This window comes from Rhyacophila brunnea, unplaced genomic scaffold (genome assembly GCF_057557595.1).
Source record: "Rhyacophila brunnea isolate RB1 unplaced genomic scaffold, BYU_Rbru_1.0 scaffold_3, whole genome shotgun sequence".
Classification (NCBI taxonomy): Eukaryota; Metazoa; Arthropoda; class Insecta; order Trichoptera; family Rhyacophilidae; genus Rhyacophila; species Rhyacophila brunnea.
In genome coordinates, this window is record NW_028232965.1 from 40,952,881 (window position 1) to 40,966,147 (window position 13,267).

Consider the following 13,267-nt stretch of genomic DNA (forward strand, 5'->3'; position numbering starts at 1 on the left):
GTAAAGAATGGTTAAATCTTATGAATAAAATTATTCGTTGAATAAAAAAATAGTTTATTAAACAACCACAATGTATCTATAGTCTAATGCCGGGTCCTCATTGGCAACATATCGCCGGCAACCTCGTTAAATTTTACGATAATTATCATACTTATCGTAAAATTTAACGAGGTTGCCGGCGACATGTTGCCAGTGTGGACCCGGCATATGGCTAACACTAAAAATTTGAAGGGATCCGTGATGCTGGTTATGAATTAAGGTTCCAACTACAAAAGTAGCCAAGTAAGTCAGTAGCCAATATTAACGCATTTTAAGAAGCACTGAATTTAACGTAAGCACACAATAGTTTATTTAATTCATAGTATATATTTGATTAGTTAATCTCTCGATTAACAAACACCGTAATATCAATCTGATCAAGTGATCAATGTTTATGATCAATGATCCTTCTCAATTTACAATAAAAATCTTTATCTGATCGTTCAGTCATTTTGATTTGAGGATATCACATTATAATTTATAATTATAATACATACATAGTATTAGAGAGCATTAAGATATACCCACACATTTTAATTGGTGCATAATCATTATCCATTGTTGTGTACGTGCGGTTTTCTTTTCATTTCTGCATGACAATAATAAATAATCAGTAACAATAATAAATAAGTGATTGATATTGTTTGGATCAAATTACCATAATGTTTTGAGTTACAATGCATTTAACCGACGATTTAAACACTAATAAGATGAGTTGTGATATAGAAAAGGACATTTTTATTCTTCTGCCAATACGGACATGAGTCGTAAAATGACGAAATCACTTTGGAACGGTGTGTCGCCTAAATAAGTCGCCTACACTGCCAGAAGAATCTGACACCATTATATCTACTTATGGTTCGGAAATCTGGTACGTTAACCAAACGCCATCTTTTTCTATGCTGATTATAGTACAAATGTGTAAAAATTATAGCATTTCTGAAAAATATATAGTACAGGAACATTTTACGTCTTGAATCTTTTAAAATTATAGTATTTTGGCATATTTGGCGTAAAACTATAGTATTTTACATTTTTCGCGAAATTAAAAATATAGTATTGTACTATAATTATAGTATACCTATATGGTGGCCGCGCGGCATAAGCGTTGGACTATCATGCCGTGGGTCCCAAGCTCGAATCCTGGGTCTGGCAAGTACACATATTGTTTTTCAATATGTGTGTGAGTCAGGGTATAGACCTAATAGGTAGAGCAAGTGGCTGACATCCATTTCTCGTAAAAACAAAATCTGTTAATACAAACCTCTACTCTGTGGAGGCCCATATGATCCTATTATGATCGGACATGGTCGAAGAAGATAATTATAGTACGGTTGGCATCACTGCCAAACACATTGAAATAGTGCTGGGCTCTTTTGACCGGAGCGTGCTGCGTGGTATCTTCGGACCCATCAATGACACGTAACTGGGGTCGATAGTCAACGAGCCGTACGCTTTGTGCAAGAGCTAACATGTACATTCTATCAAATAGGGCCGTTTAAGATGGATGGACCATTTACATAGGATAAACGAGCCACGCATGTCAATTCGGGAATCCGGAATGCAAACGAAAACATTGTCGACCTCGCAAGGATCTACATAGGGTTGTCAGAAATAAGAAAAAGAAGATTTAGTTTTAGTCTACTGTGTGTTATGTATATGTATGTTATCTGAAAATCGATATTTCTCTCAAAGATTCGTAAACCCAAGATAGATTTTATTAACACAATTCTTCGTAGTTACATACTTTGTAGAGGTTACATTTTAGAGCTACGAAACTTTCGTATTACGTATTGCAAAATTACAATGGTAAAACTTTTTGATTTCAGCAACAAACCCTGGTTCAGATGTCTTTAGAGATCACTCCGATGCATCACGCAGTGGTGATGGGACACGGAGCAGATCAGCTGAAGAGGATTATGGCGAACACCAAAACTCAGATCATGTTCCCTGACGCTGGTGATCCCAACATCCCGCATCTCAAGAAAAGCAACATCACCATCACTGGGCAGATCAAGGATGTCTATTTGGCCCGGCAACAACTAGTCGTAATATTTTTGTGAAATGTTTTTTTTTATTGTTTTCGTTGAATGTGTTTGTGGTCAGTCCAGGCCCGAACCAAAGGACTCGCGCATGCCTTTGCGTAAGAGCTTGTCCAGCTGACGCGAGTGTATGTAGACAACTCAATGAGGTTGCCTGTACCTCGACCACGCGTGAGAAGCGACACACGGCGATTACATGTGGACGGCTCAATGGAGAACACATGTACCTGGTATGCGCGCGAATTTTTACACGCGAGTCAAATCGTGCCATCTGGACAAGGCCTAACGACCGAGAAACGCCCTGCAAAGTGATGCTGGAAATACTTTTAACAGAGTTTTCTATGAAACAAATTGGCATTTCGAATTCGAGGATTGTATAGACTGGTATTATAATGTCTGCTCCACAGTCGATGACAGAAATAAAATACCTAATTATTATTGCACTCGAGCAAGGCTCTGAATGGATATAAATATGTTTGTTTTAGTTGCTTGCCTAGGTACTACAGGATTTTCAATTGTTTTCAGGGAAGTTTGCCTATTGTGATAATGTTCGATCTGCCAAACGACGGAAGAGAGATCCAAGCGGAACAAGTGACCACTCTAATGCAAAATCTAAACGTGTTTATTAACATTCGCCAAAAGCCGAAACTCTGCGCCATGTCTGTAATCATCAAAGGGATCGAAAGATGCGCAAGTAAGAGTTATTTTACTTAATTAATTTTTAACCGTAGATTTAAGGTTTTATAATATTATCCAAGATTATCACCATATTATTACAGTATCTGTCTTTATTTATCTGCTGGCAAATATATATAAATAAGTAAATCGATATACAGTGCCACCATTTTAGATTCGCGAGTGCATTGGATTTTTTTGCTACAATACCTGTTTAAATGATAGCAAACAATACCACTACAACTACCTACAAGCCGCTTTTATCGTACCCATGGTGCCACAGTACACTGATTTACAGCGCTCGAAATGAAAAAGTTTACGAACCGGAGCGCTCGACTAATTTTCTGAAGATATTTACATAGTCATCAAATCTTATGTGTATTTTATAAAAATAATTGTGTCCGATTTTCTATTCTATGGCCTATCTAGCTCAGACGGTCAACATATTTTATCCACGAGACGGAGCGATAATTTTACAAAATTCACGAGCCGGAACGGCGCTCCGGTGCGTTCCGCTCCATTTCGAGCCCTGCTGATTTACCTATTTGCACAGCACAGCACACATACACAGGCACACACACTACTTCTCTGTCTGCGCTTTGAACACAATTAACGCATTAAGCGCATCGAGAAGAATGTTGACAGGTGACACTGCCACTTCTTATTTTTTAAGTTTATTTGTTTTATAATGATGATTAAATTTTCTCATTAAATCATCAAAAAATGCTAAAGCTGTAGGTAGAATAAATCTTCATTAAAAAATGGCTTAAAATGGTTGCTTAAATACAATTTTTGTAATATTGTATTCTTTAATAGTATCTAGCGAAATTCAAATTATGGCGGTTTTGGTGTTTGTATTTTTAATTAGGTGTTTCAAAATATTGATTACTTACCTAGTTACTGAAATATTGAGGTGAAAATAAACAGTAAACGAGTAAATACAACAAACTGTATCATGGAATATCTGTGTGCTGAATTAAGATTTTCGACAGTGTGAATGCCTAATGCATATCTATTACCTAACTATACTTGTGATGTTATAATAATTATTAAGGTAGGTACTTGTGTAATAAAACACTCCGACTCTATCTTTTAAATTCGTTATTTGATATTTGCCTTACATTGCATGATTGTTGCTTGATGTGGTTATTGTTTGTATACTGTCACATGTCATGTGGTCGAAGAAGAGATAGAATTTCATAAGAATTGAATGATAACTCCTATATGTTATCTTCCTTCAAGTGCGTATATGCAATGTGTATCTGCCGATTGTCTTTTACTACCGTGATAACACCCTTAAACCGCAATCTCAACCGCAAATTCTTCTTAAATTATTGTTATAAATTTTAATATAAATCATAATGTAATGAATAATGATACATTACTGCCTAATTCAATCAGAACTATTTATAATTTTATTGTTTAGTGATCTAACTCTGATGTTCTCATGTTTTAAATTGTAATAATTAATTATTCATCTCTAAAAGAATTATTATTTATCAATTATCATACATTCATACATAACGTCTTGTTAGCGAACTTATTTTCGTGTCCGAAAACTTGTACGTATGCAGTTCGCCGTATCACACTTCACCGTGAAATGTTATATCGGAAATATATGGCCGTACATAGAGAAACCACCGAACACTTTATCTAGAAGTTAATTTTTAAAATTTAATAGCTAGGTACACGAGAGTTTATAAATAATATATTATTTAGTGTGGCCAATGTTTAGCGCCTGCTATGGCCGAATGGTGACGTATCCGCTTGGTATGTCGAGGGTCTCGGGTTCAAATCCAGGGTCTGGATAATTCACATACTGTTTTTCAATGTGTGTTTGAATCCAGACCATATGGCTAACATCCATTTCTCGTAAAATGTTACGAAACCTCTTCGTGAGACGGCCAAGATACCTACACACCGGATTGTAGAGCTAATTAAAAAAACTACTATCTTTTCGTGATTAAAAACGGTATCGGTGAAACATATGCCTTATTAAGGGCGATATTTTACCTCGGGACGTCTCTTTTTTCATCAAGCGTTACTATGTTTGATCAACACGATAGAATCCGATCATCGCTTTTAGTATTTTTTTCCAATAAAATCAACATTGTTGAGAATATGCAGGTACCTATACGATATAGGTATTGTGTTTGAATTGTGAAGCTATTAGTGACAATGTACTCGTACCTTCTTAGTAAATAAACACATCAATGCATAGGACCGTCAAAAAAGTATCGATTCTTCGATACTTTTAACGCCTGTACACTTGCATCGATTTACTTGCACCAATAGTGTGTATTTTATACTATCGCGATAATAACTGTTTACACGTAGTAAAAGTGCCCACTGTCTCGCCAATCTCATTCTTCAAGAGTAAGCGAGACGCGATGTTGTCATCGTATTGGTGCTATTTGCGTCCAGGGCTCGAAATGGACAGGAGCGCACCGGAGCGCCGTTCCTGTTCGTGAAATCAGTAAAATTATCGCTCCGTCTCATGGAAAAAAATAATTTGACCATTTGAACCAGAAATGCGAAAAATAGAAAATCTAACACACTTATTTTTATGAAATACCCTTAAAATTTGATAACTATGGAAATATCTTCAGAAAACTGTCGAGTGCTCCGGTTCGTAAACTTTTCCATTTCGAGCGCTGTATTTGACAGATTCAGTCAGGTTAGGAGAAGTTCGCAGATAATCGGTGCACGTCACAATATTCTGTGCGGTGAAGTTGTATTTCTTCCAACAGGGTCGCCACTACCGTTCTACTGCGCATGCGCACCGCCATGCAAGTATCAATTATTGCCTGAAAATTAAGAAGCTTCTGAACTTTTTTGATCCATGCATGCAATTTTGCAACTTACAAGATACCTAATACGTCTATACACGTGCATTTTCTTGTTATGGCCGCGAGAATACGTACTGTCAGCATTAAGTTCATGCTCGTGTAAACGGGGTATTTGGTATCGAAGAGTTTATGGTTTTTTAGTAATAAATCCCTCGCGGCCAAAGCATCATTATTGATACTGATAATTCGATACTTTTTTTATTTTTATATGACGTCCCTATCTGTATACTTTTGCAATCCTACTTTATTGTTTATAACAATGTTTTTTTATTACAGGCGACATTTACGAAGCTAGGAGACATCTGCTGAATCTCCATGATTCCCCAATCACCGCAAACATTCCAGAAAATTATCAAATTCCTATTCTTCCCGACCAAGTTTCCTCATTCAATCCCTTCTCCCCCAGTCACCACAACAATCTGCCATCACCGACGCCTTTAAACATTGCTTCATCCCTTCAGAACCTAGCGTTAAATGCTGCTAGGAGCTATCCCCTTCCTCCGTTAAGGTTAAATGACATCTCCAACTATCTCAGCATGGCCAGCCCGCAGATGAATCCACCGACTCCAGGCGGATATGCCAGTCCTTCCAGCCCTTCGTTCTATACTCCGTCGTGGAGTCTGATTCCGCCTTCACCTCAAAGCCAGAGCAACGGAAACGTGTTTCAGTTTCCAGGAGTCAAGATCAACGGAGGATCAACGACTTATATCGCTAGTCCCCAACAGCAAATGTGGGGAAGTAAGTCAATCAATCAAAATTAAACCAACATCGATGGTTAGGCAAGGCCATCTATAGTCAGGCTGTAACACTAAATTGCGAATTCCGATCATAGTGTTATTTATTGCGTACATATATTTCTAATGTAATGCGGTAGTCTATGCACATTAAATGAAGTCGATTTTTTTTAAATATTAAATAATACTAATTTCAACCCGTTTGGCATATTGCAAAATTTCACAATTTCGTATTGCTGTTTGACTATAGAGAGTCTTGGATATGATTGTAAATATAATAAAGATTTTCTTAGACTATAGATAGACAAGATTTTAAATTCATTATTTTTACTAAGTATAATTTATAATTTACTGTTTATATAATTATTATTACTAGCTTCAATTATTGTGCTATATCGTGCACATATATAATACGTTAAACTACTAAGGCTTTAGCCAGGAATTAGCCCCGGAGCGGGGGGTGAGAGTCCAGTGCCTTATGCGTTATCTACAAATTGGGGGTACACCCGATCCTCTTTTTGCACGGGGGATACGTTCCAAAGACTACCGTGCAAAACAAAACAGTGTAAAAAAGATAAGGTGCCCATACAAAAATGGTAGATGGGTTCCATTACTTAAAATCAACTCAAAATACGAAATTCTTGAACTCAAAAATAAATCGAATTTATTTATTATTTATTCATAAAAATATTTATACTTAGGTACATAAAAATAAGTACTTACATAGTTTTCGATTTAAATTTAGCAAAGAGAAATATATTCATTCAGTGTCGCTACTAATAAACGTGCCCGTTTACTGTTGTTGTTTTTCGCTGGCGAAAAATCACTCATCGCTGTAAATATTTAATGACGCTGTCTCTCATATCGAACCCGAAGTGACTGACTAGTGGCGCCATGTATGTACGTAGATATGTATGTCTGTAGTTTTTTGATAAATATGTACATACATACGTATTTTATTCTTTTTAGGGTACTGTTCGGTTATACGGAATACAGCGGAAAACGCATTTTGAAAATAGCCGATAAACTGGATTATTTGTTAGTTTTGGTTTAGGTTAGGTTAGGTTGGGTTAGGTTAGGTTAGGTTAGGTTAGGTTAGGTTAGGTTAGGTTAGGTTAGGTTAGGTTAGGTTAGGTTAGGTTAGGTTAGGTTAGGTTAGGTTAGGTTAGGTTAGGTTAGGTTAGGTTTGGTTAGGTTTGGTTAGGTTAACTTAACAAATAATCCAGTTTATCGGCTATTTTCAAAATGCGTTTTCCGCTGTATTCCGTATAACCGAACAGTACCCTTTTTAGTTTTTTTAAACCGTGTTAAAGCAAAAAAATCAATGTAAGTACTTAAATAAAAAATAATCGGTACTTTTTCTAAACCGTGTTATTTCGAAACCGTGCAAAAAAAAGTCGTACAAAAAGAGGATCGGGTGTATTTTTAACCCACTCATCACATTTATACATTTTTAAACTTCGTTAGATCACTGACGAATGGAGCCTTACTCCTGCTTCACACGCAGCGAATATTATCGACGCGGTAAAAATCCGCGCGATAATTTTATCCAAGCAATTATTACAGTACAGTATGGCAGCTTTCACATTGCACTTATGCGACACAGGAAAACCCGCTTTATTGTATGTACCTACATAAAGCTGTTATACTTTTCTCGTACCGCTTGGCGAAAATTATCGCGACGATAATATTCGCTGCATGTGAAATGGGTATAAAATACATACGGAATAATATTATATTAGTGTGTTTTATTTATTGATTTATAGTTAATTGATGATTAAGGCAGTATGATGATTGCAATAGTAATTTGATATTAAAGAGCCCTTGCATTGGGAATATATTTTGATGCCTTTATCTTCCAGCTAATATGGCGACCATGGCCAATCAAGGAGTCATGCATCAACAGCAGAATATAGGAATGCAACAATTCTGTGCTCCCGCCCCACCCAGCATGGAGACCAACCCTCAAAGACACCACAGCAGCAGTAATAACAACAGCCAACCTGTAAGCTAAAACTTTTTCGTTTCGGCATACACTTTGAATACCTCTGCTATAGAGTTATGAAGTTTTAGTACCTATTACAGATTGAATTTCCGAAAAATGGTTGAATTGGTAGGAAAAAATAATAATTTGTAAGATCTAGCCACCACTTTTGATACCTAGCTATTTTGATATTGGATAATCCTAGATAATTTCTAGGATTATCCAAAACTATTAATACCTACTGATACCAAATATCATAATGCCTAAATCCCCCATCAGAAATCCTCCAAGCGACAGAGTTGTGAATATAATGGTAATATTATTGTAACTGTAAATGAGTCAAGGCTAGACCAGGATGCACGCACAGCGAAACAAACAAAAAGAAAGTTACCGTTATCTGTTTCTGGGCGGACGAAGGATCGAGAGTAGATAGTACGGTCAGTCGGTAATCTACCCTTGAGCCTTGAACGTCGCCTCTAAATACGATTTGCCACCTCTTTGCGCCAAAGCGTGCGTTTACAAATGTTATTATTAATTAATTTTTACTTGTGAAGCGAAATATACTTACGTAATGACCCTGAATCAGTGTTTTTAATAAGTGGAAAAGTGGAAAAGTGTAAATCAACACCCTACGTAAACCCATACCTATCACTACCTACTTTGAAGTATCGATAGGTATTGTTTGCCTTTGGTGAAAAAACATTAAATTAATTCAAATAAGACGAATAATAATTATATTAGGTAGGTAGGTATATTTATTATTATTATTAGGTATATTTAACACCCACGCTGGCCGAGCGGCATAAGCGTTGGACTATCACGCTGTGGGTCTCAGGTTCGAATCCTGGGTCTGGCAAGTACACATATTGTTTTTCAGTTTGTGTTTGAGTCAGGGTATGGACCTAATAGGTTGAGCAAGTGGCTGACATCCATTTCTCGTAAAAAAACAAAATCTGTTAATACAACCCTCTACTCTGTGGAGGCCCATATGATCCTATTAGGATCGGACATGGTCAAAAAAAAAAAAAAAGGTATATTTAATATTATTTTAATTATTAGGTAACTAGTTTTAATGGGATCATTTTTAATCTTACAGAGCTCATTGACTCAAATCCTTAATATCAGCTCGCAAGCCAGCAGCGGTTATCAAAGCAACTTCACTGGCAGCTCTGCATCCTTGGACGTCCATAGTGTATCAGGTAAGAATAAATATAATTACAATATATTAACATCGAAATTCTGAAGAGGCTAATTTTAAATAGGTACCCATTATTTTTATCAAAGAGGTTAACCAGTTTTTCTGCTTGGTGCTACAACCCTGTGTGACTCAAACATCCACAACCATCCAAGTCTGGACAAACCCACTTCCAGTTTTGGTTTACTCCAAACGTCTTCAAATCTGACTTGACACCATCCCTACATCTTATACAAGATCAAATAACTCTTTGTTTGCCTTTCGGCTTCCCTAGTGTCAGTTTTTTAACATGCATGACTTGTTAATCCCATGTACCAGACTACTAAGTATAATAAAAAAAAATATATACACCTATGTACTACAACAATTTATAACGATTCCAGAAAGGTTTTAAAAAATCGTATGGTTATTTATTACAGAACACAATAATATTCTCTGTGTTGGCAGAATTTTATGCATTGTTTGAAAATGGCGATCGGTTGTTGATATTTTTTCTTTGCTTACTTCTTTATTCTTGGTCGCTCCGTTATGGCTGACGATTGTGATTACCCTGAAATTCAATAATTTTCTGAGTGACCGAGACTCTCCACCTGTCTCAGTCGTCTGCTTCTCTCACGGCAGAGTGAAGGATGCCCCAACTATGCTCCTTCACTTGATCACTTCAGCATGTCGATGCTCTTCCTCTACTTCGCCTTCCTTGGAGACTACCCAAAACCACCAGTTTCCCAAAGCTATCCGATCTGTGCCGAATGTGTCAAATAAACTGCAGACGGTGTCTCAGAAATATTGTCAACCTGTCAATATTCCAACAACACTAGGTCCATGACTCAATACTGTACAAAAAAATGGTGAACTCCAGGAAACTCAGAAATAACTGTTCTGTGGAGACACTAATGTTTTCACAAGCATCATTTTCTTGGTAATTGATATTCCTCTATCTGACAGTGATACGCTGTATTTTTTGAAATCTGTGTACGCCTTCTTATTTCTGCTTCACATCCGTCTGTTCCGGTCGATCCCAGATATACAAACTCGATATTACTTAAATACTGTTCTTTGCAATTGTACAATATGATTGGTCATCTAAATAATGTTAATCCATTAAATGAAAGACTTCTTTTAGGTGTGTAAACCTAAAACAAAGCATTTTTAAATATCACAGCACCAGTTAGAACATAGGTAGGTAGTACAAATCAACTTGCAATGTGATTTTGATTGCAGCTATTTTTAATCATCTGATGTTGCTGTTTTTACAGCTTCTGTTTCATATATCTATGATTTTTACATTTTATTAATTTTTTTTTATACAATCTGAAAACTTTTATAATAATATTTAATAATTATATTATAATAATAATTATTTAATAATTATAATATTTTATAATCATATTATAATAATATTTTATTATAATAATAAAGTGCATTGCTGGTGTAAAGTAAATTGTACTTTTTCTTTATTCCAGGGGGCGATAGCTGCAATGGCGGTAGTAGTAGCTTTGTGAGCCCATCCGTAAGTCCCATCAGCAAAGCAAACAGTCCAACTCCATCTCCAACAATCGACGCCGGACCAGGTTATCTTTTGATCACTTTTATAAAATTAATTATCTAGTTCTTCTTCCTTGTCTATCATTATAATTGCCGTGTCTATGACATATAGTCACCGTTCAAGCGAAAATCACTATCAGCAAATACAATTTTGAGAAACATAGACTACAATCTACATATATAAAAAGTTTTGGCAGTTTGCACTCTGATTGACCAGGTTATCTCCTCAATTTGGTTAGCAATTGTACATTTGGAAAAAACAAATATGTTTGCCGACAGTAATTTTTGACTGAACACCGTATTAAGTTTATTGAAGAATGTAGGTCAATATTTGAAACATCTCTTCTCTGACAAATAGCGGCTAAAAAATATTACTGAAATATTATTGACTTAAGTGAGTGTGTAGTTAAAATAATATCGATTTTTCATAAAATAATATTCATATTATTTTCTATTGTCTTATTTTAGAGTTTACAGTGACATCTGTGAGAATGTGAGCCAAGTAAAACCACCAACATTTTGTTACTGAATTAGTTTTTGTATATTTCAGATATATTAAATATCTTGTCAGAAATAACTGAAGGTGACAGACGAGCTCCAGGAATTGAGAAAAAGACACTCGAAACAATTCAACAGTCTTTATCACCTCTCAACGACTATCAGAAAATGAAAGCTCAAGCATCCATGGTATATATATTATCTACATTTTTCTTAATTTATTTACTTTTATAATATGTTCTGACAATCTGTATCTAAAGTCATATTTTTTCCAATGATTTTTTCTAGGAGGTATGTTTCTGAGATATTTTTTAATTAATTATGTATGTTCTTTTTTATCCATTAAGTATAATTAGTATTATACTTAATGTAATTAGTATAATTAAGTATAAAATATAAAATTATGATTGTCCCCATATATTATGTGTTGTGTTTAATTTTACAGGCAATTAAAGAAACTTGTGTGGGTGATACGTATCGAGTACCAACAAGTCGCTGGTCAGGGTATGGATTTAGCCAGACTTCTCCAAGTCACCTACTTAGTCCGAAGATCCAGAATCATGGGGTAAGCCACATCTATTAGGAACACACATTATCCGAATTAAGCAATTGATAGAACAAACCAGGGCTTTTTTTGTAATGTAACGCGGTGGAACGGCGTTCCGGCACCTTTTTTCACCGTATTTTTAATGTTTCAAAAGCAATTAGACGAAACAATATTCGCGCTTACACAGTACAAGCTAATTTTCCTGAATCATCTCATATGAAATTCGTCGTTGAAACTAGAAAATTGTGTAACTCCGTTTTAATCGAAAATTGACTTTGAATGCGATCTAGTGGCCGTTGATAATATCTATCCATCTTGCAAATTTTATAATTCCAGAAAAATTGTAACATTGTTAAATCATGGATGATTTAACTCCAAAACCATATATTTGTATAGGAAACCATAATGTTTTTGTCTCTCCTGTAAAGTAGTGTTTTTGGAGTTACACAATTTTCTAGTTTCAATGACGATATGCGTTTGATATATGCATTTAATTCCATTACCATTTCTTCAAGTGAATGTGAACGCGAATTTTCACAAATGAATCTAATTATTACCCCATTAAGAGCTTCGTTGAAGACCAAAATAGTTTCGGTACTTTTGTTCATCAAACTCGTCGGACCACCATTGACGCTTTTCGATCCTATCAAAATACGTTGATCGGTGGTTACTCAGTGGAAGACATTCAGCCATAGACTCTAACACTAATAAAAGAAATCGAGACAATTTTCCAGACGAGAATTGGACTTAAGTTGTTTATTAAATTTGTATTAATGATTGTTTGTTTCATTTTTCGTGTGCTTCGTGGCATAGGAAAAGTTATTTTAAATGATATTATTTGAACATAATTTTCTTTAGTACGTAAGAAGTTTGGCAATAAGTGAGTTCCGGCACCTTTATTTTTCAAAAAAAAAGTCCTGGAACAGACACACGAACTGTCAAACATAAGAAAAATTAGGAGGGCTTCAGATTTTTCCAATATAATTTTATATCATTTTCAGTAATGTAATATTATCTTATTATAAAGCTGGCATATGCAATAAATAATAATCAGACGTCCATATTATAATCAAGATACATAAATATGTATACATACTTAACTTTTTATTATATCTTTAACAAATTGATAAATTAATGAAAAGGTTACGAGAACCAACAC

The 13,267-nt window shown here is 35.3% G+C and overlaps 1 protein-coding gene across 1 annotated transcript in view; it reads left to right on the plus strand.

Annotated features, from left to right (window-relative positions):
* The window catches only part of BicC (protein bicaudal C), a 31,719-nt gene that overhangs the window by 11,777 nt on the left and 6,675 nt on the right, over positions 1-13,267 (plus strand). The window contains exons 10-17 of the mRNA XM_085952975.1: positions 1,869-2,087; positions 2,607-2,775; positions 5,882-6,343; positions 8,202-8,344; positions 9,420-9,522; positions 10,982-11,089; positions 11,614-11,750; positions 12,007-12,126. Of these exons, the coding sequence (XP_085809101.1) occupies positions 1,869-2,087; positions 2,607-2,775; positions 5,882-6,343; positions 8,202-8,344; positions 9,420-9,522; positions 10,982-11,089; positions 11,614-11,750; positions 12,007-12,126 (1,461 nt within the window). The remainder of the gene's footprint in view (positions 1-1,868; positions 2,088-2,606; positions 2,776-5,881; positions 6,344-8,201; positions 8,345-9,419; positions 9,523-10,981; positions 11,090-11,613; positions 11,751-12,006; positions 12,127-13,267) is intronic.